At 41.2% G+C, this 23,495-nt stretch overlaps 12 protein-coding genes across 12 annotated transcripts; 6 read left to right on the forward strand and 6 right to left on the reverse strand.

The window, feature by feature from the left end:
* Positions 1–308: 308 nt before the first annotated feature.
* On the forward strand, positions 309–2,777 carry MKT1 (Mkt1p; the record flags this gene model as incomplete). Its single annotated transcript, XM_003680473.1, has 1 exon — positions 309–2,777. One exon carries the CDS (start codon positions 309–311, stop codon positions 2,775–2,777), a length of 2,469 nt encoding a protein of 822 aa, XP_003680521.1.
* A 591-nt stretch (positions 2,778–3,368) lies between these two features.
* Positions 3,369–4,952, forward strand: CCT2 (chaperonin-containing T-complex subunit CCT2; the record flags this gene model as incomplete). The annotated part of the gene is made up of 1 exon (XM_003680474.1): positions 3,369–4,952. The coding sequence occupies one exon, from the start codon at positions 3,369–3,371 to the stop codon at positions 4,950–4,952; it is 1,584 nt and encodes a 527-aa protein (XP_003680522.1).
* A 64-nt stretch (positions 4,953–5,016) lies between these two features.
* Positions 5,017–6,147, reverse strand: END3 (End3p; the record flags this gene model as incomplete). Its single annotated transcript, XM_003680475.1, has 1 exon — positions 5,017–6,147. The coding sequence occupies one exon, from the start codon at positions 6,145–6,147 to the stop codon at positions 5,017–5,019; it is 1,131 nt and encodes a 376-aa protein (XP_003680523.1).
* Positions 6,148–7,017: 870 nt separating this feature from the next.
* On the forward strand, positions 7,018–9,441 carry AXL2 (Axl2p; the record flags this gene model as incomplete). The annotated part of the gene is made up of 1 exon (XM_003680476.1): positions 7,018–9,441. The coding sequence occupies one exon, from the start codon at positions 7,018–7,020 to the stop codon at positions 9,439–9,441; it is 2,424 nt and encodes an 807-aa protein (XP_003680524.1).
* A 251-nt stretch (positions 9,442–9,692) lies between these two features.
* On the reverse strand, positions 9,693–11,294 carry TDEL0C04250 (uncharacterized protein; the record flags this gene model as incomplete). The annotated part of the gene is made up of 1 exon (XM_003680477.1): positions 9,693–11,294. The coding sequence occupies one exon, from the start codon at positions 11,292–11,294 to the stop codon at positions 9,693–9,695; it is 1,602 nt and encodes a 533-aa protein (XP_003680525.1).
* A 1,042-nt stretch (positions 11,295–12,336) lies between these two features.
* Positions 12,337–13,932, forward strand: SAL1 (Ca(2+)-binding ATP:ADP antiporter SAL1; the record flags this gene model as incomplete). The annotated part of the gene is made up of 1 exon (XM_003680478.1): positions 12,337–13,932. One exon carries the CDS (start codon positions 12,337–12,339, stop codon positions 13,930–13,932), a length of 1,596 nt encoding a protein of 531 aa, XP_003680526.1.
* Positions 13,933–14,084: 152 nt separating this feature from the next.
* Positions 14,085–14,810, reverse strand: REV7 (Rev7p; the record flags this gene model as incomplete). Its single annotated transcript, XM_003680479.1, has 1 exon — positions 14,085–14,810. The coding sequence occupies one exon, from the start codon at positions 14,808–14,810 to the stop codon at positions 14,085–14,087; it is 726 nt and encodes a 241-aa protein (XP_003680527.1).
* A 135-nt stretch (positions 14,811–14,945) lies between these two features.
* Positions 14,946–17,603, forward strand: PMS1 (ATP-binding mismatch repair protein; the record flags this gene model as incomplete). The annotated part of the gene is made up of 1 exon (XM_003680480.1): positions 14,946–17,603. One exon carries the CDS (start codon positions 14,946–14,948, stop codon positions 17,601–17,603), a length of 2,658 nt encoding a protein of 885 aa, XP_003680528.1.
* A 44-nt stretch (positions 17,604–17,647) lies between these two features.
* Positions 17,648–18,079, reverse strand: SWS2 (mitochondrial 37S ribosomal protein uS13m; the record flags this gene model as incomplete). The annotated part of the gene is made up of 1 exon (XM_003680481.1): positions 17,648–18,079. One exon carries the CDS (start codon positions 18,077–18,079, stop codon positions 17,648–17,650), a length of 432 nt encoding a protein of 143 aa, XP_003680529.1.
* A 275-nt stretch (positions 18,080–18,354) lies between these two features.
* On the reverse strand, positions 18,355–19,500 carry EOS1 (Eos1p; the record flags this gene model as incomplete). Its single annotated transcript, XM_003680482.1, has 1 exon — positions 18,355–19,500. One exon carries the CDS (start codon positions 19,498–19,500, stop codon positions 18,355–18,357), a length of 1,146 nt encoding a protein of 381 aa, XP_003680530.1.
* Positions 19,501–19,838: 338 nt separating this feature from the next.
* TPM1 (tropomyosin TPM1) lies at positions 19,839–20,324 on the reverse strand (the record flags this gene model as incomplete). The annotated part of the gene is made up of 1 exon (XM_003680483.1): positions 19,839–20,324. One exon carries the CDS (start codon positions 20,322–20,324, stop codon positions 19,839–19,841), a length of 486 nt encoding a protein of 161 aa, XP_003680531.1.
* Positions 20,325–22,378: 2,054 nt separating this feature from the next.
* On the forward strand, positions 22,379–23,263 carry TDEL0C04320 (uncharacterized protein; the record flags this gene model as incomplete). The annotated part of the gene is made up of 1 exon (XM_003680484.1): positions 22,379–23,263. The coding sequence occupies one exon, from the start codon at positions 22,379–22,381 to the stop codon at positions 23,261–23,263; it is 885 nt and encodes a 294-aa protein (XP_003680532.1).
* Between the last annotated feature and the right edge of the window lie 232 nt (positions 23,264–23,495).

Raw genomic sequence — 23,495 nt, forward strand, 5'->3', positions numbered from 1 at the left:
CTGCACGTAAAGCGTCATAAAGTGGCGGGTTGTCGAACTTTGAACATATAGTATCGAACTCTGAATCAATACCTTTGAAAATTCAGGTTGATCGAGTGGTTCATTCATCTTCTAGGTGGATCATTGAGCTATTTGGCAGGATCCACAATATCTGTGTTTTAGCTGGCTTTGACGACAGGTTTTTATTTGGTCAATTGAGAGTTTCATTGAAGAAAAAACACCGTTGGTGAAAATAGGTCAATTGAAAGTCCAATCACTCTGTTTTTTATCCTTTTAGCTGTTTTCCGCTCGAATTTTCTGTCTTCGCAATGGCCATCAAATCTTTGGAGTCCTATTTGTTCGAAAGAGGACTGGTTGGATCGTACCCTATTGAAGCATTGAAAAATGCTATGTTAGGTATTGATGTGAACCATTACATTTCCAGACTTCTGACGAGTAAAAGAGAACAGTATTTGGATGCCATTGGTGGGTTTCCTACCAGTTTGAAGATGTACTTGGAGAGTGATTTGAAAATTTTTAGGGAATACAAGATAACACCTGTGTTTGTCTTTAACGGAACTTTGATTAGCAACCAACTGGAAGACTCGGGTTATCTCAATGGTTTTGCTACGGAGGCCTCGGCAGTTGCGTTAAGTTCCCCTGGTTCTAACTCTTCTTCAGGAAGTAACGCACCAATGTACTCGGCAAACTCATCCGTGAGTGCTAACAAGGAGGCCATTTTTGTTCAAAGGCATAGAGGCTGGACTCAATNNNAGAACAATTTGATGAACAGCAACCAATCATCGTACATTGATCAACCAGTTCAACCACAGGAGCCATTCAGATACAACGCGACCATTGAATCTAAGAGGTTTCAAGCAGATCTGATTGCTTATTTCATCGATAACGATATCATTTATCAGGTTGCTCCATATACCTCATGGTCTCAACTATCATATCTGTTAAACAGCGGCTATATCGATGCTATCTATGGTCCTACCGACTGTCTAATGCTTTCAGATGTGAGTAAATTTATTCTAGGTATGGAATTCCCCAATAAAGAGTTTAGGTTCATTGATAAGGCGCGAGTTCTAAAAGAGCTCGATTGTTCACATGATGAGTTCGTCGATATTGCCATGGCAGTTGGTAACGATTTACAGCCAACTGCTTTACCTCCCTTACAGATCTATCCCGGTTCACAATTGTTTGAGATCGCACTGGAAATGGTTATTACAACTGGTACAAACTTTTATGCTTACCAGTTTTCCAACCCAATCAAGAATGAGAGTGCAGACTGTGTGGAAAGATATCAAAAAGGCATGTCAGCGTTGAGATACATGCCTGTATTAAAGGACAGCGGCAAAGTTGAACTTCGGGTTGAACCAGAATCCGCTTCTGAATTCATGGGTGGGATTGAAGATACTTACGGAGGAAAGCAAGGAGCTTTTGGCGATAACGTAATTCCTACTGAAACTTCACAAGCTGCGTCGCCATCTCCACGGCCAATCCCTTCCGATGTGCATGACTTCATCGCTCAGCAGCTCCCTTCTGAGTATTATTTTTACAAGTCCCTGGGACTTGTCAGTGGAAAGTTGTTCGATGCTATCACGACTGGTGTTTATCCTGAGGAACCACCGCTAGATGGTGGATCAACAAACTCTTATAGAAACCTGATTAAAAAGTCCGTTGATTTTTTCAAAAACAAAGAGATTAATCTTTTGACGCAGCCTATCAATAGGTACTATCAAATTAAACCAATAAAGCAAATTAAATGGTATGCTCCGGAAGACGCAATATTGTTGACAAATAGAACTACTCCTTCAATTTTCGACAAGTTGAACAGACTTGTGGTCAAGACTGATGACGGAGACAGAACCTTCAGTATTGCGGAATTCATCACCCTGATTAACAATTCCAAGAACCTGGCGAAGGATTTTATCAGCGATAAGGTGATCTTCCCAAACTCCGTATCTCCAAAACAAAAGCTATCTGGAAGTTTCGATTTGCTATCAACTAGTTTCTTAAGGACTCTTTACCAGTTGGAGTTTTTTGAGTTTGATCTTGATAAGGGAATATTACAGCCAACGAAATGGGGTTCTGTGCTCTTGAATTTGGATGACTTGCAAGTCGATGCAAAATACTATGAACCAATACTCGTCTTGTTGGTGTTTCTGAAATTGGATGTTCTTTCACTATCCCAGGACACCGTTCCATCTGCCCTCTCGTCCCTTTCTCAAGCAACGCTTCGCTCCTATCCTCAAGAATCATTGTTCATCTTACTTTTGACCCGAGTTTTAACTTTGTATCAAGTCGATCAAAAGCCATCCAATTACCACGGCCCAGTAGACAAAAAGACCTTGATTTTCAGAGATCATTTGGATTTCGTTAAGGCAAACCTTAATGAGATGTATGAAGCCGTTACTGTTTCGTCCTTAACATCTGGAGAGTTCGACCGGACTTTGCTAGAGGGGAGAGAATGGCAAACCACCATAGTGAGAAATATGCCTTTCAAGTTGACTACCCCCAATACTATCATGGCAATGATGTGGGAATTTTTCTTACAAAAATACCTGCATAATGGTAATGCTAAGGCCGATGCACTTACTCTAATTTCCACTGAGTTTAGCAGTTATAAATCTACTCCAAATTTGGAAGAGCAAATGTCCAAATCACAGGAATTTTTACAGCAATGTTCTCGAGTTCTGAATGCATTGGGGTCAGTAAACTTGATAAAGAGCGACGATGCCTCATTATTTGAGAAAGCTGTTGAGTTTAGTGGCAAAGCAATTGCGGATTAATCTCTCTTTGGGAATTTCTACGTAAGTAACGAAAAGAATTAATTATTACAATATAGTCATCTTAAGAGGTTAGACCTTTGAATTTATGTTTAGTAGGTGAGCAAGGGCGAAAAATGATCTTAACATAATAACGATAGTGTGCTGGGAAGAATATGGGGAAGTTACATCTTTCAAGCTAAAAACTGTGTATTCAAATTTCGTACACTTCAAGTGGGTGAGCCTTGAGTTTTGATGCAATCATTTAAACACTACGCAACAGCTACCAAAAAAGATGTTACCGGTTTTTCGGCATTAAGAGGCGTAAGGAATCTGAGAAAATTACCAAAAATTGTTGGCTAATCACGCTAATCTTAGTAGTTATTGAGTAATAGAAGATAGCGGTAGATTATGCAGATTAGAATCGTTGCATTTTGAAGTTCTTCGACATGCTTATTCTTTAATAAATATGCCTACGTGTTAAGTGACTTTCCGCACAGTGTGGCAAAATTTTCGATAATAGTTAAAAGTAGTTATCAGTATAAGAGAGAGCTTCATCTTTGAATATTGATTGCGACTCTAATACAGCTGATAGATAACAATTGAGGCCTGATAATGAGTGTTAATATTTTTGGAGACCAGGTGACAGAAGAGAGGGCAGAAAACGCTCGTATGGCCGCCTTTGTAGGTGCCATCGCCGTGGGTGATCTTGTGAAAAGCACCCTGGGTCCAAAAGGTATGGATAAGCTATTACAAAGTGCTTCTAGCGATTCGTCGTTAGTAACCAATGATGGTGCTACAATTTTGAAATCTATTCCATTAGACAATCCTGCGGCAAAAGTTCTAGTGAATATAAGTAAAGTCCAAGACGATGAGGTTGGTGATGGTACCACAAGTGTTACCGTATTGAGCGCCGAATTACTCAGAGAAGCAGAGAAATTAATCGATCAATCCAAAATTCACCCACAGACAATTATAGAGGGTTATCGAATTGCTTCCCAGGCGGCCTTGGCAGGACTTGAGAAAGCTGCCATTGATAACTCAGAGGATGTTGCTAAGTTCCACGATGACCTTGTTCACATTGCTAAGACAACGTTATCATCCAAAATCTTGTCTCAGGACAAGGACTATTTCGCCAAGTTGGCTACAGATGCTATTCTAAGATTGAAGGGCTCCACGGATCTTGAACACATTCAAATCATTAAGATCATCGGTGGTAAGTTATCAGACTCTTTCCTAGATGAAGGCTTTATTCTTGCGAAGAAATTTGGTAACAGTCAACCAAGAAGAGTCGAAAACGCCAAGATATTGATTGCAAACACATCTTTGGATACTGACAAAGTCAAGGTGTTTGGCACGAAGTTCAAGGTCGACTCCACCTCCAAACTAGCTCAACTAGAGAAGGCTGAGCGCGAGAAAATGAAGAACAAGATAGCGAAGATCTCGAAATTTGGCATCAACACATTTATTAACAGACAGCTGATTTATGACTACCCAGAGCAACTTTTCACTGACCTGGGAATCAACTCTATTGAGCACGCAGATTTCGAAGGTGTAGAAAGACTGGCTTTAGTCACTGGTGGTGAAGTAGTATCAACGTTTGACCAACCAGAAAAATGTAAACTAGGTGAATGTGATCTGATCGAAGAGATCATGATTGGTGAGGATTCATTCCTAAAATTCAGTGGTTGTAAGGCTGGTGAAGCTTGTACTATCGTTTTAAGAGGTGCAACTGACCAGGTATTGGATGAGGCAGAAAGGTCATTACACGACGCACTTTCGGTGCTTTCTCAAACTACTAAGGAAACGAGAACTGTCTTGGGTGGTGGTTGCGCCGAAATGATCATGTCCAAATCAGTCGATACCATTGCACAAAATGTCGATGGTAAAAAATCTTTAGCAGTAGAAGCATTTGCTCGAGCATTGAGACAATTACCTACTATATTGGCCGACAATGCAGGGTTTGACAGCAGCGAACTTGTGGCAAAGCTGCGGTCTTCAATTTACAATGGTATGTCTACGTCAGGACTCGACTTAAATGCAGGAGTTATTGCTGACATGAGGGATTTGGGTGTTGTGGAGAGTTATAAATTAAAGAAGGCCGTTGTTAGCTCTGCATCAGAAGCTGCTGAAGTTTTGCTGAGGGTGGATAACATTATTCGTGCAAGACCAAGAACGGCAAACAGACAACACATGTAGACTGTATTCAAGCTTTCAAACTTTGTAATTAATTAAGAACGACCATTAAAGTACACAATATGAATTAGTGGATCGATTTGATTTCATTTCTCAATGATTGTAACTCGGATTGCCTATTGCTCAAATAGGACTCCAAAATAGTAATTTGCTCTTCGATGTTGTCTAAGTCTTCCTTTACCGCCCTGCTATTTATTGGCACAGAGATTCGTGAATTCTCGGTATGTTCGAGGGTTTGTTGTTGCTTATATCTCAGCAGACCTTCAAATTGCTCCCTGAGGGTTCTTACCGAGTTTTGGGATGACGCAGATGCGTTTTTGGCTTCCACTTGAGACAGTTCAGTATCCAACTGTGCCAAATCTCGTTCTAAAGTTTCAATATCTGTCACCGAATCAACCGAGGAATATGATGCGGCTTGTCTGTGGCCTCCGCTTTTGCCAGTTTCCTGAGTGTTGGATTTACTAGTTTGAGATGGCTCAGAGATTACTTTCTTGACATCCGCCTGCGGGGAGTTCAAATCGTAGGACACCCTCTCTTTATTGCAGATATCGGCCATGGCTTTTGGGAGCTCTGAAGGTATCCTTGCTCCAACGTCATTGAATTGTCTCAAACAATGGATGAAATAAAATGCGGGATCCTTATCGATGGAACTTAGACTCTTGGGGTTGACCAAATTCCACACCTTGTCGAGGTCACTGGGCCCCACATTGAAAAATTTGGATTTAATAGCGTATGACAGAGAAGGGAATGTCACTGTTCCGTCTCTGGAACGTTCACAAGTGTCGAGGATCTTTTGGTACTGTGTTACATCTTCTGGTGACATGTACCAGTCAACTTCAGGTGCCTCTGTCTTGGGGATATCCGCATTTTCCTGTTGTTTCCTCTGTTTTCTCTCCTTAATCAGATTGGTTTTGCTACCTGGTATCAGCCAATCCGGTAGTTCATCTGGAACTTTATCAATATTCTTATTAACCATATCAAAGATCAATCTCATGCAAATAACAAATTCCTCGAAATCCAGACTATCGTCATCATCTATATCAGCTAAAAACCATATCTTATTCAATACTGATGAATCCAATTTTGAATTGTAAAGGATCGGAAGAACTTGGTCGTGATTCACCTTGTTATCCACGGGTTTTAGCCCGGAAAAGATCTGCCAGTACTTTTTGATCTCAAATTGTTCCAGTTTTGGCATGTTGAACCACTTCTCGATAGATTATTAATGGCGTTTCTTCAAGTTGATCACTTAGTTGAAATATCAGTGTTTCTTGACGTATTTTTTCAAGTGATAGGGGCATTCGAAAGGTACAATTTACAGTGAACAAAGCCCCGTATAACAGCATTACAAGATAGAAACAAGGCTAATCAACATGTCAAGCCGCTCTATAACCAGATTGCATGGCATTATGATAAGCTACGTTGGCATTACAAGTCTTGGCACTTTGTGAAGCAGTTCCGGTTTCCCTCTGCAGCCAGTTGTCTACGTTCAGACAAACAGGCACATGAAGCGATGGTAATTGGCAAAGAGATTCGCAGTGTTGAACGGAACCTTTTACGATGATATTTTTGGGCCTGGGCATCTCAAAGTTAACCTCAGACGCGCAAACTAAAAGAACCCTGCAGCTCAACAACAGGAAGTTGTTGTCGAGCAAAGACAAGAAAAACTCGAACGAGTTGAAGAACAGCCAGCGATGGGCAAATACGTCAATTTCAGATTGGCGATGAGGCTCTTGAAAGGTTCATCGAGGACCTTTTAGTTTCGTGTATTGACGCGAAATCTGAAACTTTTTCGCGTAAAAGATCTTTGTCGCATCACGAAACATCCAAATTTTAGCGATCAAGCCTAAGAATATCTTACCTGTTTCAGTCAATTCTCGATTGTCAGAAATGCAATTACATGGTTGAAATGGGTTTATCAAGGTGGTTACCAGGATGTGAAGTTTCTGATGGTTTGTTCACTCAGCTTCGTTCAGGTTTGCTCAAGTTCACTTCACTTTAGTTTCGTTATTGGTAAAAAGTGTCCTTCAACTAGCTTTGCTGACAATCAAATAACGAGTTCCCACATATGCGACGCCTTTCAATGCCAATGATCCAACTGTTGGTGTCGCTTCTGGCACTTTGGACTACAGTTTACAGTCAACCGTATGAAGCTTACCCGATAGATAAACAATACCCACCAGTGGCGAGAGTCGGTGAACAATTCGAATTCCAGATTTCCAATGATACATTTAGGTCGTCAGCTGGTGATAGCTCTCAAATCGCGTATGACGCGTATGAACTCCCTAGCTGGCTTTCCTTTGACTCAGCTAGCAGGGTATTTTCTGGTAAAGCAGACTCGAGTGCGTTAGATGAAGACGACTTGTACTTTGATTTCATCTTAGAAGGTACTGATGCTTCTGACAATGAAAGTCTCAATAAAACGTATCAGTTGGTGCTGACCAAACGTTCGAGTATCGAAGTTGCTGACAATTTCAATCTGCTAGCCTTATTGAAAAACTATGGTTCCACTAATGGTAAAGATGGACTCATCTTGACTCCTGATGAGATTTTCAATGTCACATTTGAAAGATCGACGTTCACAAGCGACCACTCAGTCGTTGCATACTACGGCCGTTCTCAAGTATATAATGCTCCTTTACCAAACTGGTTGTCATTTGACCCAAATAATTTGAAATTCAGTGGTACAGCTCCAGTGGTCAATTCCAACATTGCTCCGCAAGTATCTTATGGATTTGTCTTGACAGCCACCGATTTCGAGGGATATTCAGGCGTCAGTGTGCCCTTCAACCTGGTGATCGGTGCGCATGAGTTGACTACATCCATTCAGAATAGGTTGCTCATCAATGTCACAAGTTCCGGTGATTTTACCTATCAATTACCTTTGAATTACGTCTACTTTGATAACGATCCCATTCAATCAGACAAGCTGGGTTCGATCGAAATGGTGAATGCGCCATCCTGGGTGAAGCTCGATAATGACACATTGTCAGGCACAATGCCAATGGACAGCTCATCGGAAAACTCAGCCAACTTCTCGGTGGCAGTTTATGATACTTACGACGATGTTATCTACTTAAATCTTATGATCGAGGCTACAAGCGATCTTTTTGCTGTTACTACACTTCCCAACATCAACGCTACCCGCGGTGAATGGTTCCAGTACAGTTTCCTACCCTCCCAATTCACAGATTACTCACAAACAAATGTCTCCGTCAATTACTCCAATGCGTCGCAATCTCACGACTGGATCCATTTCGTGTCTTCCAATATGACTTTACATGGTCTAGTCCCCGATGACTTCCAGTCATTGGCCATGCAACTGGTAGCGAGCAGAGATTCGAAATCGCAAGACTTGGACTTTCAAATCATTGGTATGGACTCTAAGGTGAACAGCAGTAACCATACTAATAGTACAACAACGTCGTCTAGCTCTTTGACGAGTACATCATCTGCCACTTCATCCACTAGCTCATCCGCAACAAAAATTACTGAATCTCCTTCAGCTACAGCGGCTGGCATCTCGCCAATAAAGAAGAAATCAAATAAAACAACCGCCATTGCCTGTGGGGTGGCAATTCCTCTGGGTCTTATAGCACTACTAGGCCTTCTACTATTGCTCTTCTTGCGCCGCAGAAAGAATAGAAATGCTAATCATGATAACGAGAAATCTCCTAGCATCAGTGGCCCTGATGTTAATAATCCAGCTAATAAGCCAAATCAAGCAATTGTACCGCCCGTGAATCCATTTGATGATGACCAGTCATCGATTACCTCCAGCGCAAGAAGGCTGGGTGCATTGAACGCAATGAGGCTAGATGAGGCTTCTGATTCTGAAGCATCAACGATCAACGAAAAAAGATCTTCTGTCGCTACTGATGAGCTTTACCAAGACGCTCGGAGCACGGAAAATCTTCTAAAGAAGCCGGACACCGAGTTCTTTGACCCCCAGAATAGATCTTCTTCGGTTTACATTAATAGCGAGCCAGCCAACCGTAAATCATGGAGGTATCAGCTGAGCTCACCAACAAAAGAAAGCGTGATGAGAGACAGTTGCATATCAACGAATACTGTCTCTACAGCGGAACTTTTAAACACAGAGATCAAAGACGGCCAAAATATTAAGAAGGATCCGAGGAAATCAACGCTTGGAATCAGGGACTCCGTGTTTCTCAATAACAACTCAAAATCCCAGTCTTCACCTTCAATGAATGTCAGGCCAGGTACAAGAGATTCGTCAGAAGGTGATCAATTACCCATTTTGGATGAGCATAGTAATGTCTCTCCAGAATTGAAGTCTAACACATGCGCTTCAAGCTCTTCCTCAGATGATTTCGTGCCAGTAAAAAACGGCGAGAACTACGATTGGATACATCGCCAAAAGCCCGACAGGCAACCAAGCAACAAGAGGCTAGTGCAAACTCAAAATCAAAGTAAAGTTGATATAGGCCAAGCGCACGAAGTTGAAGGTCATTTCCCGGAGAAAATATGACCATACATCACTTGACAGTGACCAAGACTAGATTGAAATAAATAAATAATGAACAACTGCATTTAACTATACAAACTCACAACACAATTCGCAATAGAATTCACTTACAATGATGTAATGTCTATGGGATTCATATTAGATTAGATAAGTAATCACTAGATCATTGAGAAGTAATGATCGTCCATTATAAAATCGCGAAAGTAACACAGGCGTTTTGATAGCTCGCTTTGTATAGGCTCGCCTTCATTCACTCAATTGGGGGTTTGCTTTAAGGTTTTAGCGTACATTGCGGTATCGTTTGCACGTCTTCTACCCTCAATGTACTCTATCATCTCAGAGTAGGATTCAGGGACGACAGTACAATAACCTGGGTCGGCTGTATGCTGGTCATCCTTATCTCTTGGAGCGAAGAAAGAATATATAAAAGATCCAGACTTCTTTAATTTGTCGGAAGCCAATTGTTGGACCATTGTGTCCACTTTAATTTGAACCAGAGTACCGGGTTTGGACAGGAAATCGTTCTCATGCATAGATAGCTCATTGACTGGGGTTGGTTGGAAATGGAAGACAGTATTACCATCGATGGATTGATCCGTCACGGAAGCAACCTTTGGCTTGCTCGTAGATTCATGCAAATGTTCTGTGTAGACGACAGTGGCGTCCATGTGCAGCACTGAACCAACGGGAACGGGTGTGTTGAACGTCAAAGAATCCAAGGAAACGAATCTGGGCAAAGAATGAGAGAATGAAGCAGCACAACAATATGCTAACTCGAATGTCTGTCTCATCAAGTAACCACCAAAAATCATGTATGAGTGTCTGTTTCTGTATTGAGGTTGCATGAACATAGTAGATTTAACATTTGTGTCTTTCATAAACACAATGTTGGATGGTTTTTCCTTCAAACTAGCCAATTCTTTAGAGGCTGCCCATAATTGATGAAGAAGCAAGGACTCGGCTTTAGTTGGCGGATATTTCTCTAGGTCCATATTAGCAGCTTTCATCTTTTTGGCGGACATACGAGATTCGGCACGTTTAAAGTCCATCCATTCCTTCTCGTTCAATGGCAAAAGTCTGTTGATAGCTAATGATTTATGAGTCTCAGGGTTTCTGGCAACAAATGTGAATGAAGCTGTCATGAAAGTATCCTCCTCGGAGAGCGACTCTTCGGTAATTTCCTTAGGAATATCACGTTGCATAGCTCTTGCAGAGATGGAAATCTCCATTGAGGATCTACCCGTATAAGTCACAGCACCAGAAATAATGATGTTATAGTCAGCGATAGTGTCTAAAGCCTTCAACAGGTAGATTCGGTCAACGGATGCTGTGACGATCATAGGCTCAACCGGGGCGGTGTGTTTGTATGCAATCTTACCAGCCAGTGAATCGAGATCTTGAAAAAGCTGACCCATTCTTAATCGCCCAGCTGCATTAACATAGAAGTCAGAGATCAATGGATCTTCCCTGAAAGGCAGAACAACGTAAGCGAACGAGTCTTTCCTTGTCTTATCGATGACATCAGTGGATTTGATGTGACTATACACATAGGAATCAATGACTTTACCTTGTGCCAATTGCGTCTTACGCTCAGCTAGGGCATTTAACCATGTAGCTTTGAAATCCTTGACCGAATCCTTTAAAAGACGCTCATATTCGTAGTAGTCCGCTCTTGTGGTGGCATTGGCATCCGGTCTGCTAGCCAAATCTTCGGCGGATGTTGGATTGTTTGAACCTTTGACGTCCTTCAGGAGCACAGACGCAATATTTAGGCCTCTTTTTCCTTTCGAGAGGATGAATTTCGAAATCGGTAGTCCAATGGACTTACCAGTAAACTCTGCCTTCACTCTGTACATTTCTTATCCTTCTCTCAAATGCTGAAAACCACGACAAGTCAATGTACCGGCTATTGATATAGAAGGTCAATTGACGTCGAACAACCTTGCCAGGCAGAAGCTGTTGATAGAGTGCCTAATATGGGATCGCTATCCCGATATTAATTTTCGGCCATTTTTTCGCTTTGATAGTTGAAAAAGATCAACTAAAGTAGTCAAGATAAGAAATTGATAGAATTTAGTGGAGAAAGTTAGAGTTTCCAAGCCAATTTCCCCTCTCAAGACTAGGAGTAATGTTGGGTACTTATTCTGCGATAATGCAGTTGGACTATGGCCCGTGTATATGAGTGACAACTTTGCCAAAATTATAATGACACAGTTTCAATTGTTGGCGCAGGGGTGACAGAATTTGCAGAACTGGAGGAATGCAAAAAAAGTGTTTAATTACGTCTAGCCCTGGAAGGGCAACTTGCTAAGACTGAAGTTTTTACAATAGAACGTAGCACCGTAAGGCTCTATCTTTGGAGCAGTATCTAATGAGGCAATTTTTTCTAGTGGGGCATCGATTAGATCGAGAAGGAGGCAGTCGGATTGTGAAAAAACCATTCAAAATTCTCCATTGTTGTATTTGTTCTGAATTTCCGTAGTCAAAATTTCAAGTGAAGTGGGAATAGCATTGTGTTATGCATAATGTCGATAGTGCTTAAGCCGTCGTAGGAAGTATGTTTGGTAGAATGGAGATCTCATATATACTAAGTCGCAGCGCTCTCGGTAAAATTGAAAGTGTGGAGAGACTAACTTCAAATTGAATAAATATGAATCAGGGTCCCACAGCTTTAAACTAGCAGTAAATAGGTCTTGAAGATCCCATCGAATCATAGGTAATTATTTACGTTAGGCGATCAAGGTGAATTCTCAAAAATAAGCTACTCGAAGGCCCACCATTAAAACAAAATTAACCGTGACAGCGCTGCTCGTTAATTAACATTAAGCTTTAGATTAGTTGCTGGTGCAGTAGCGGTTGATCTAAGCTATAAAAAGATATATTTTAAGCACAATTCCAATGGATGCGCCCCGAAGAACTGAACCAGAAACCGATGAGGTACGATGTAGACGGTATGAAAAGCTGTTTAGAACACTGGATGTCGATGGAACAGGTCAGGTTGATCTTCAGGGCTTGAGGAGAGCGTTTGATAAATCTGGTCACCCTCTGAGAGATAGCGATGAGGCTATTATTGTTCTTTTCAACGCGATGGACTGTGACAAGGATTCAATAGTGGATTTGCAAGATTTCAGCAAGTATGCCTCTATGGCAGAATCTCAGATAGAGAAAGGGTTCGAAAAACTTGACTCTGATCACGACGGCAAAGTTAAACTCTCGGAAGTTTCACAGTATCTGTCAAGACTCGATAATAATTGCAAGAAAAGTGAACAGATCGCTCAGCTTGAGAGAAATATGGAAAACAGAAAGAATGAGTCGAGATTCAACATTTTCCTAAACTGGGCTTTTCTCACAAAGCCTAAGGAGAAGGATTTGACACCTTATATTACTTACGATCAGTGGAGAGATTTCCTTTTATTCATGCCAAGGAAAGAAGGTTCCAGATTGCATACCGCTTATTCATATTTTTGTTATTTTAATGCCGATGTCGATCTATCGTCTGAAGGTGATATGACACTAATCAATGACTTTATCAACGGGTTTGGTTTTTTCATAGCAGGAGGGATTTCAGGCGTCATTTCCCGTACTTGTACTGCACCATTGGACAGACTTAAGGTCTTCCTAATTGCGAGAACTGATCTTTCTTCAACACTTCTAAACTCCAGAAAGGCTCTTTTGGCGAAAAATCCACATGCCGACCTAGCAAAGATACGGTCACCTATCGTTAAGGCTATCACTACGTTGTATAGGCAAGGCGGCCTGAGAGCATTCTATGTTGGCAATGGACTTAATGCTGTCAAAGTTTTTCCTGAGAGTTCCATGAAATTTGGTTCGTTCGAACTGGCGAAGAAGATGATGACCAAGCTGGAAGGTTGTAGGGACACTAGTGAGTTATCTAAGTTTTCTACTTACATTTCTGGTGGCTTGGCTGGTGTAGTAGCCCAGTTCTCTGTCTACCCTATTGACACGTTAAAGTTCAGAGTACAGTGTGCCCCTCTTGATAACGAGATAAGAGGCAACAAGTTACTATTCAAAACAGCTAAAGACATGTATCGTACGGGAGGTATCAAGCTATTTTATAGAGGTATCACTGTGGGAGTTATGGGTATATTCCCCTACGCTGCATTAGATTTGGGAACATTTTCTGCATTGAAGAAATGGTACATTTCTAATAAGGCGAAAAAATTGGCAATTCCAGAGTCTGAGGTATCTTTAAGTAATTTGATCGTTTTGCCGATGGGTGCATTTAGCGGTACCGTTGGGGCCACTGTTGTGTATCCGATCAATCTTTTGAGGACCAGATTACAAGCCCAGGGTACTTTTGCACATCCAGCAACCTACACAGGCTTTCGAGATGTGCTGGTGAAGACGATTCAACAGGAAGGTTACCCAGGACTTTTTAAAGGGCTGGTACCGAACCTGGCTAAGGTTTGTCCCGCGGTGTCCATAAGTTATCTATGTTATGAGAATTTGAAGAGTCTGATGAAGCTTGAATAAGGCATGCCAGCATTGCATGACAGCATTACCATTCAGCGAAATCGCGCATAGTCTGTGAAAATTATCAGAGATTTGCATCAATAGCGTATATTATTTATTCTTATAATTCAATAGTCATACATTTTTCGCTCATGAATCTCTTCATCAGCCATTCACAATGATCCCAGGATACTGCTATCTTGACTTGTGACATAAACGCCATTGAGGCTACCATCTGAAACCAGCAGCTTCTCGCAATGATTATGAATTATTAGTGGGCCTACGTCGCATCCTGCGAGGGAAGTCATTTTAATTTTGGGTTTATAGACTCCGAGGTTTTCTGGTAGACCCTCATCTTCCTCACATTTAGTCCAATTTGTCTCCCTCTCAAAAGCTTTTTTCGCTTCTTGGTTCTTCAGCCTCTCATTTCCTTGAGGCCTGTGACCTAATTGCATCTCCATCGTATTGATAATGATTTCGAAAGCAACAGTATCGTCTTTTATGGGATCAAGCTTTTCCAAATGTGCAGTGAGGCTATTGAGACTTGATCGAAACTCTTCGAAAACTTCTGACTCTGAAAGTGTTCCCACTTCGTCAACATGCCTGAACTCGTCAAAGCTCAACACATACCGTTCAACACACACATTATCCTCTTTTGTCACAACACAGAGGCACAACCCGTAGATATGAATCAACTTGCTCAATAGATCTAGAATGAGTTCTTCAATGTATTCTTGTAACCCAGGATGTCTGTTCACTGGTGTGAACTGCGGTAGGTCGAACGCTTGGTAAGTTGTGATGTCAAATGATTCAGCAGGATACACGTTACGATGAAACAGGATTGAATTAATGAAGCATTTCAAATACACCTTGAGCCACTTTTCAATCCAATAGTTCATGAACTGGCCTCAAAATGTTGAATCTCCGTTGCTTGGCTGATATATCAAGAAGTACCTCGCTCATCGCGTTACCTTGATAATACACGAAATGGTTATATTAACGTAGCTCGCTTCGGAAAGGAACAAGATCAAATCATGGCCAAGATTGCCGCTATTACTGGTCATGATATTCATAAGATCACGTCGAGTCAAGTGATAATTGATTTGGTCACTTGTGTGAAAGAGCTCATTGATAACAGCATTGACGCACACGCTCATCACATTGAGGTCACATTCAAGGACTACGGAATGGAATCCATTGAGTGCTCTGATGATGGAGACGGTATAAGCAGTGAGAATTTCGAGTGCCTGGCATTGAAACACTTCACTTCAAAGATCAGTTCTTTTACGGATATATCCTCTGTGGAAACTTTAGGATTTCGAGGTGAAGCATTGGCATCGCTATGTGCTGTAGCTCATGTATCTGTCACTACAACGGCAAAGCCCCCACGGGCTGATAGACTTGAATATGATACTACTGGTGCCCTGAGCTCTAAGTCGACGACTTCTCGGAATAAGGGCACAACGGTTCTCGTATCTGACCTGTTTTATAACTTACCTGTAAGGAGGAAAGAGTTTGACAAAAACTGCAAAAGGCAATTCTCACAATGCATAGCATTACTGCAGAACTATGCTTTGATTCAAGAGGATATCAAAATGTCTGTTTGGAATATCACATCGAATAAGAGAAAGCGGTTAATTCTGGGCACTAGTAGGTGCCTAGAAATGTCCAAGAAAATTTTAAGCATATTTGGTTCCTCAAGCATGAGAGGCTTAGCACCGATTGACGTGGAACTGGATCTTAATCCCTACAAGGCGCTAATCAATAAAAGACATGCGGATATACCAGATTACCAGGCATTGGATTACAAAATAACTGTTCAAGGGTACATTTCAAAGAGTTCGTTTGGTTGTGGCCGAAGTGCCAAGGATCGACAATCAGTTTTCATCAATAAGCGCCCGATCGAATATCCAGCACTACTGCGATGTTGTAATGAAGTTTACAGAACCTTTAACAATGTTCAGTATCCGACTGTTTTTCTCAACTTCATGCTATCTCCAGCTCTCATTGACGTGAACGTCACTCCTGATAAGCGAACGGTCATGCTTCATAATGAACGGTACATCATAGAAGTCTTCAGGGAGAATCTAATTAATTACTACGACAGGCAAGAACAGGTTCTTCCAAAATCAACTCTATCCCAATCCTTAGAGCCGGAACAAAAGAGAAGAAGGCTAGCATCTCAAATACTCGAGGGGGGCTTTTGTGAAGATGACGAGAGTGACCGCGACATTAATGATGAGAGTAACTTAGAGAAACAAGAAGGGTCTAATATGGAAATAACAGAAACTGAGCCTGAGAAGAGCCCAAGCCTCTTCACCGACATACAGGAGAATGCCCAGCGGAGTAGTAGTATCGCAACTATTGATCACCCAAAGGATGATACCAATTTTAATCCCTTTATGAATGAAAAGAGCCCCAAAGGCTCAGAAATGATTAAAGAGGCATGCTTAAATCAAGAACGAAATGACGGAGCTCTTCGTTCCTCGTCTGAAGAATTACTGGGAGAATCCGAATCAAGGACTTTTAAAGCAACTTTAGAATGCTTCAAGAATTCATCTCGAGAGGACACCTTAGAAGATCAGCCCAAAAAGTATCCTCTGAATGAAAGTCAATCGGTAGTAGTAGAAATTGACGGCGATAAGCTCGACTACCAGGCGGTCATAACTAAAGATGAACAGCTCGCTTTCCTCAGCGATGGAATGTCTTCCCCATTAAAACCTCGTATCATGTATAAGACAGCTGAAGAGAATGAAGATGAAGATGACGCGTATTACGCTCGTATGGATCCCCCGCAAGAAGTGAATGTTCGCTTGCAGAGGCCTCCATCGGTTAGTCAAGAGTTATATCAGAATACTCATCGTTCCATCACAGACCCCAACCTCAGTCAAAAGCTCGAAAGCGACAAATTTGTACTGCGACTAAAGGTTGAACTTTCAAAAGAGTTCACCAGCCGATTAACAAATCTTGCATCCAAGAGACAAAATGCTAACCTTGAAAATTCTATTGAGAAGAATAAAGATTTGCAAGATCTCGAAGAAGGAGAGAAGTATATGACTTTGACAGTCAAGAAGGACGACTTTCGAAAAATGCAAATAGTTGGTCAATTCAATCTAGGTTTCATTATAGTGACGCGGCGAGTACAGGACAAATATGACCTGTTCATTGTAGATCAACATGCAAGTGATGAGAAGTATAATTTTGAGACCTTGCAGAGATCAACGGTTTTTAAATCTCAAAGCCTGATTGCACCACTTCCCGTGGAACTCAGTATTATTGATGAGCTACTGGTGATGGATCATCTGGAAGTCTTCGAGAAAAACGGGTTCAAGCTCAAGATCGAAGAAGATGAAGAACAAGGATCAAAAATCAAGCTCATCAGTTTGCCAGTGTCTAAGAAGACTCTTTTCACCGTCGATGATTTTTATGAGCTGGTGTATCTAATAAAAGAAAATGGTGGTCTTCACACGGACAACATACGATGCTCCAAGGTTCGCTCCATGTTTGCGATGAGGGCCTGCCGAAGTAGTATTATGATTGGCAAACCTTTGGCGATGAAAACTATGGTCAAAGTTGTCAGACATCTGAGCGAGCTGGAAAAACCATGGAACTGCCCGCACGGCAGGCCCACTATGCGCCATTTGATGGAACTTAAGGAATGGGATTCTCTCTTGGAAGATTATAAATTGTAATGAAATGTATACATATAGACAGGGAATGATTGATAAAGTACAAGTTACTTTCGTAGGCTTGGATTGATGGTATTCAATAGTGCATTTAGTGGAGAGCAAGCGAATGTATGGAAACCCTTTCTATCCACGCGGTTCATTTTCCTTGCAGTCTTGGCGTTATTCCTAGTACGTTGACCTCTGACTGGGAGGTTCATTGCGTGTCTCATACCTTCATAAGAACCGATACGTCTCTTGAGAGCAATACTTTCCTTAACGATGGCTCGAGCATCACCTTCTATAGTCATATTTGATAATTCACTAGTAATACTCATCACTTGAGGTTCAGTGAGCTGATGCATTCTCATCCATGGATAAAATCCCAATTTGGAACAAACTCTTTCGGCAGTCTTTTCACCAATACCATAAAACTTGGATGCCAAAGCAATTTTTATCACTTCCTTTCCCTTGAAACCCTTACCTAGAATATGTACAACCATTATTGACCACTTCCTCCAGATATCAGATGACAATTACTCGAGGTCTGATACCTGCTAGTTCATTAAGAGCTCTTCTCATAGTGAATAACTTTGACATTCGTGAATGGTGACATAATGTAAATCTAAGCATCATACCAATAAAACTATAGATGAATGATATGCTTAGTAGTGGTTTTTTAATGATGAAAAATGTAATAGTCGCGATTTATATTAATTAGATAGCAATAGTACGATGGATTAATGCAAGTGGTATCGATAGCCATGCCTAGTCCCTTTTAATCAAGGACGTAAGGCGTTGATTGTAGCATGCGGCCGAGCTGTTCCACGTCTAATCGTTGGATGACGAGGTTACGAAGCAGACCGACCATTGTGATGAAACTAGCGAGCCCAACGGGTACAACGCAGAATACAATAATGTTGTAGAGATCAATTGTCCTTTTCTTAGTAAATTTGAATCTCTTTTGTGGTCTTCTTTTATTTTTGCGTTTTTGTAATGAACATGACGAAGGTAATGAATTAAGTGAGACATTGGAAGATGTTAATTCTTCGATATCAGTGGAGTTTAGTTCTTTTCTTGTGTTACAATCTGCTTCTTCTTCAGAAGCGTCGTAGTCGTCCTGACTCACATAATTTAAATTAGATGTCAGGTAACTCTGCCATATGTAAGCAGCTGTCATAATACAACTTACGAGAATCCACGTATGCAAATAGTAGTCGCCATTTGGTGATAAAGACGCCAGCAGGAGCAGCTCTGTGGTGATGATGAGTAATGACATGGCAAACATCCGTAGGATTGCTGCCAGTGTGGAATATTTGACGATCCATCGCACCATAAGAGAATCGAGTATAGAGTAAGTCAGGTATAATGATACAACGCACCAAAGAGCACATAGTAAATACTCAGATGCTCTTGCTGTGGTTAAAGTCGATAACAACAAACCATTGCCGTTTGTACTCATTTCCTCAGCGTGTGAAATGGAATTGTTTGCAATACAGCTTTGCACAAATATCTTCATAGTGTCCTTCAAGGATTGTAACTCGTAGAGTTTTAATTTGGTCCGAAATGATATCCTCCATGCCTGTTGCAACGATGTGAAAATATAAATAAGAGGAGGAAGTAATGAAACGTCTCTGCAAATCGCCAGTAACAAATGCTGTTTAGCTGTTAGGTTACTCAATGATAAAGTCTTAATTGATGCATACCCTTGCGATGAAGGTGGAGTCGGTAGTCGTTTAGGCTGATGAATCCCATTAGTTGTATTGATGGCATTGGAACTATTACTTGAAGTTAACGATCGTCGTTGACTGGGAGCATTGTTGCCCTCGCACAGCACATAATGATGGTGATGGTGATGATGTACCGCATTTGCTGCGGCAGCAACCTCAGGGACCGCACTTGTCCTTCGGGCACGAAATTCCATCGTGAAAGTCTGCTCGAAATCCCCAAATATAAGCTAAGTGGACCTCTAAAGATGATTATTCAATTGTACCTTGTCCTCTTCCTTGATTATCTCTTGATTTTTTGCTCATCGTCATCGAATTTGAAGCCTCAAATCGAGAGACTCTTTGCACGTGACTTGGTCTGACCAGCTCGAGTTCAATGGTAATGGTATATAATACTGTATAAGCAGGTTATATGAAGCCCAATTGGAGCCCTATGCTGTGAGAAATGCGAGCTTCGCTATGATCAGAAGCGCCGGGAAAACTATAAACAGCAGCGGTGCCCAATTGAGTGGGGCAGGAGCCGTAACGGGGGCCGTTATAAATTTTCCAAAGAAGCGGCGATCTCGTCTAATTCCTTCTTGGCCTCTTCATACTTGGTGGAGATTTCTTCGTGCTTCTTCTCCCAGTCATCCCTTTCATCTTCCAAGGCGACTACTTTTCTTTCCAATTGTTCGGCCTTCAAGTCAGTCTCTCTCAACTTCTCAGTAGTTTCCTTCAATTTGGCATCGCTTTCTTCCAACTCTTCCTCTAATTGTTGGTTTTCTTTGACGTAATTTTCGTTGTGAGATCTCAAATTGTGAGAATCGTCGGCCAATTGCTTGGAATCAGTCAAGTTGGTCTCCAATTTCTCGACTTCATCCTCTAAATGCTGATTTTTAGTGGTCAAAGACTTGATTTGGTTCTCCTTCTCAACACTATCCTGTTCCAACTGCTTGTATTGCTCCTTCAACTCCTCGTACTTCTCCTGCCACGATTCGGCTTCCAATTTCAAATTGTTCAACTTTTCTCTGATCTTTTCCATCCTGATTTAACACACAACAGTTACTAGACTCAATTGATAACTCAACCGCTTCAAAAAGGAGACTGGGGTAAACGGTAAGTTGTTTGTTTATGTTAAAATCAAACAAAGATCGAATCCCACTTGTTGCCACCGATTTAGAAGCAGTCGTAGCAAGGGATCTCTCGAACGCGCTTTAAGAGAGAGAGAGATTGGACAAGATGAGAATGAAGAGGTTCTTTATGAGACCATCTGTGGCTCAATGGCTTTGCGTTATGTGTCTTGACAGGTTGAGGATTCGTACTGGGGCTTTTGCCTCTCTTTTCGAGCATTTATCTAGCTCTTGGTAATATACATTAAGTTTGGAACCCTGTCGCGGGTGCGATTTATGATGGTTACCATCGTTTATTGAGCCTCTACACATGCTACATGACAACTTGTTCACCCACTTTTGTCCTTTTTAAAGCATTTCATGTGGAGTACATTATCTTCAAATTACTAAATATATATATAATTCAACAATTAATTTCATTAACTCTAGTTCGTTTTTTTTAATCCAAACATCTAATTTAGACTGAATGCTCCAATTAAAATAACCATTTTGAGCTTTATCAGACTAAATATTAGATAATTATTATTATCTAATGACATTACCAAAAAAATTAATAAATATATTGATATTAAAGAATATAATCTTCATAATATTTAAATATTCGGTTAGATAACTTTTAGTGAAGAAAGTAATTTTTAATAATGAATAAAGCAATATAATCTTCAACCTCTTCGCCATGTGTATCTGCTACTACATCATGAGAGTTAAGGTTTGGTCGTTGAAGTCGGTGCTAGATTTCAAGAAATGGTTCAACGGACCAAGAAAAGATAGACACGAAAAGGACACTACTATCTTCCAGCAAAAGCCAGGTGATACGGACAAGATCAAGAAGACTTAGAATAGCATTCTCAAAAGTCATCATTTTTATTAGGAGCAAAAATAATACCCATTCAATTTTAACTATAATATTCGATCTATAGAGGATTTTTATAAAAAGACATTTTAAAAATAATATTTATTTCAGCTCCATGAACGAACAGAGGCGATCTCCATAAGGTAAGCTCTCATCGTGATGTAGACCTTTTATTTCGCTCTATAAATAAATATCGTAATGACGAGACTGTATAATTTTATCGATCAGCTGTAAGCTCACTGAAACAAGCACACCGTGTCTAAACAGACCAGGCAGGCGAGCATTGGGCAGAAAATTACGACACATGGTTTTCACCAAAGTAGTAAATGGTTTCAGGAATGTTACACATTTAAAAAGTGATTGATTACCTTGAAACTTCCAAAGTAGCTGCAGTTTAAGTAGCAGTTGTATGAAACACTTGAAACTACTAACATTACCATGATGTGAAGTTTGTTCTCTGCTTTTAATAGTCATGACTCAGACGAGTTTCGTGTTCGGCGGCTAACTCGATCTCGATCTGAAAAGTATAAAAAGAGGAACGATTCCCAAGAAGTTCGAGCTGCTCACATTAATCGATTCTCTACTCAGAGTAATCATGAGCGACACAGATCAAAGTCAATCAAAGAAAAGGAAAACATTAAAGAACAAAGAGTCTAAACCTTTTCGGAATGAGAAGGCTGCTCAGCTATCTCAACAGTGGGGTCTTGACCTCAAGACTTAGCCGGCGGATAAAAGAGAGGGTGAAAATATTGAGTCCAACTCTTGGTTCTCGATTGTCAAACACAAGCAGGCTCCACTCGTTAACGATTCTCTAGATTTGCCGCCAAAAGTCAACATCGAGAAGGAGATATTGCGAGCCAGGCATGTTAGGTTGTATCCAACAGCGTCCCAACAGGAAACATTGAGAAAGTGGTTCGGGACCCAGAGGTACCTGTATAACCGAGCACTGAAGTTGCATCGTGAGGGCCTACCTGTGAAAATTAAAACATTGCGGATGTTGCTGACCAATAATGATACAAATATACTAGAGCCCCATGAGCAGTGGCTCAACTAATACCACTATACTTTGAAAGATGAGGCGCTTCGTGATTTGGTCAAAAACTTCAATCAAACATGGCCAAGTACAAGAGTACCGGGGTGCCCTTTAAATTAAAGTTCAAGACGCGAAAGGCAAGAACTCAGAACCTTTCGGTGCTCAAGAGATTTTGGAATAACAAGAGGTCCTTCTATTGCGACGTGTTTTCCTCTTCGAAGATGCGTTCCGCTGAAAGACTTCCAGAACAGCTGATAATGGACTCGCGACTCCAGAGAACCAGGCACAATAAAAATTATCCTATTGTTCCCATAGTTGGGGAGGAGATCACCAGGAAGGAAGGGCGTGAGAAGTTCATCTTCATTGATCCTGGGGTAAGGACTTTCCTGACTGGTTATGACTCCGGGCAGAACGTCGTCGAGATTGGCAAGAATGCGGTTGTGCGCATCGAAAAACTGAAGCATCGACGACGTAAGCTGCAGTCTAAACTGGCCAAGTTGAAGAGGCAAAAGAAGAGACAAAACCATCGGAAAGCTCTGCACAGGCTGGACGAAAAGATCTCGCGTATTGTAAAAGATATGCACAAGAAATCAGCTCTCTTCTTATGCAATTCCTATGACAATGTTTTTATCCCCAAATTGAATTTTCATCACTGCACCAAGCTGAACCGAAAATCAAGGTCCAGCATGGCAACTCTGGCTCACTGTTCCTTCAACGAGCGCGTAGCGATGAAGGCAGAACAGTTTCGTAGTACAAGTGCAGTTGTGGTCGAGGAGGATTACACTTCAAAGACTTGCTCAAAGTGTGGTAATGTAAAACAAGATCTAGGATCTAGTAAAATTTATAGTTGTGTACAGTGCTTCTCGGTATTCGACAGGGACTTCAACGCAGCGAAAAACATCATGCTCACGTATTGCAGCGAGCATTTGATGGCAAGTGGTGCGTCTTCCATTCTTCTACTCTAGATGGAGGAAATGGTGGATTCGCCATGATGGGACCCGGACCCTTCGCTTTCTTGAGCGTTGTAAGTTCCTAGTGAATTAACCCGGGGGGAAGCGATGTAAAATAAGATGGCTGGTTTGAGAGCTCTGATCTTGAAAACAGTTCTATCAAAAGCTTAAAGGCACGGAAGAGTTCCTAAAATAGTGAGAATGGCCCTCTTATTTGGTCCAGATGGCTATAGGTCTTGAAGCAATC

Source organism: Torulaspora delbrueckii, chromosome 3 (assembly GCF_000243375.1).
Source record: "Torulaspora delbrueckii CBS 1146 chromosome 3, complete genome".
Classification (NCBI taxonomy): Eukaryota; Fungi; Ascomycota; class Saccharomycetes; order Saccharomycetales; family Saccharomycetaceae; genus Torulaspora; species Torulaspora delbrueckii.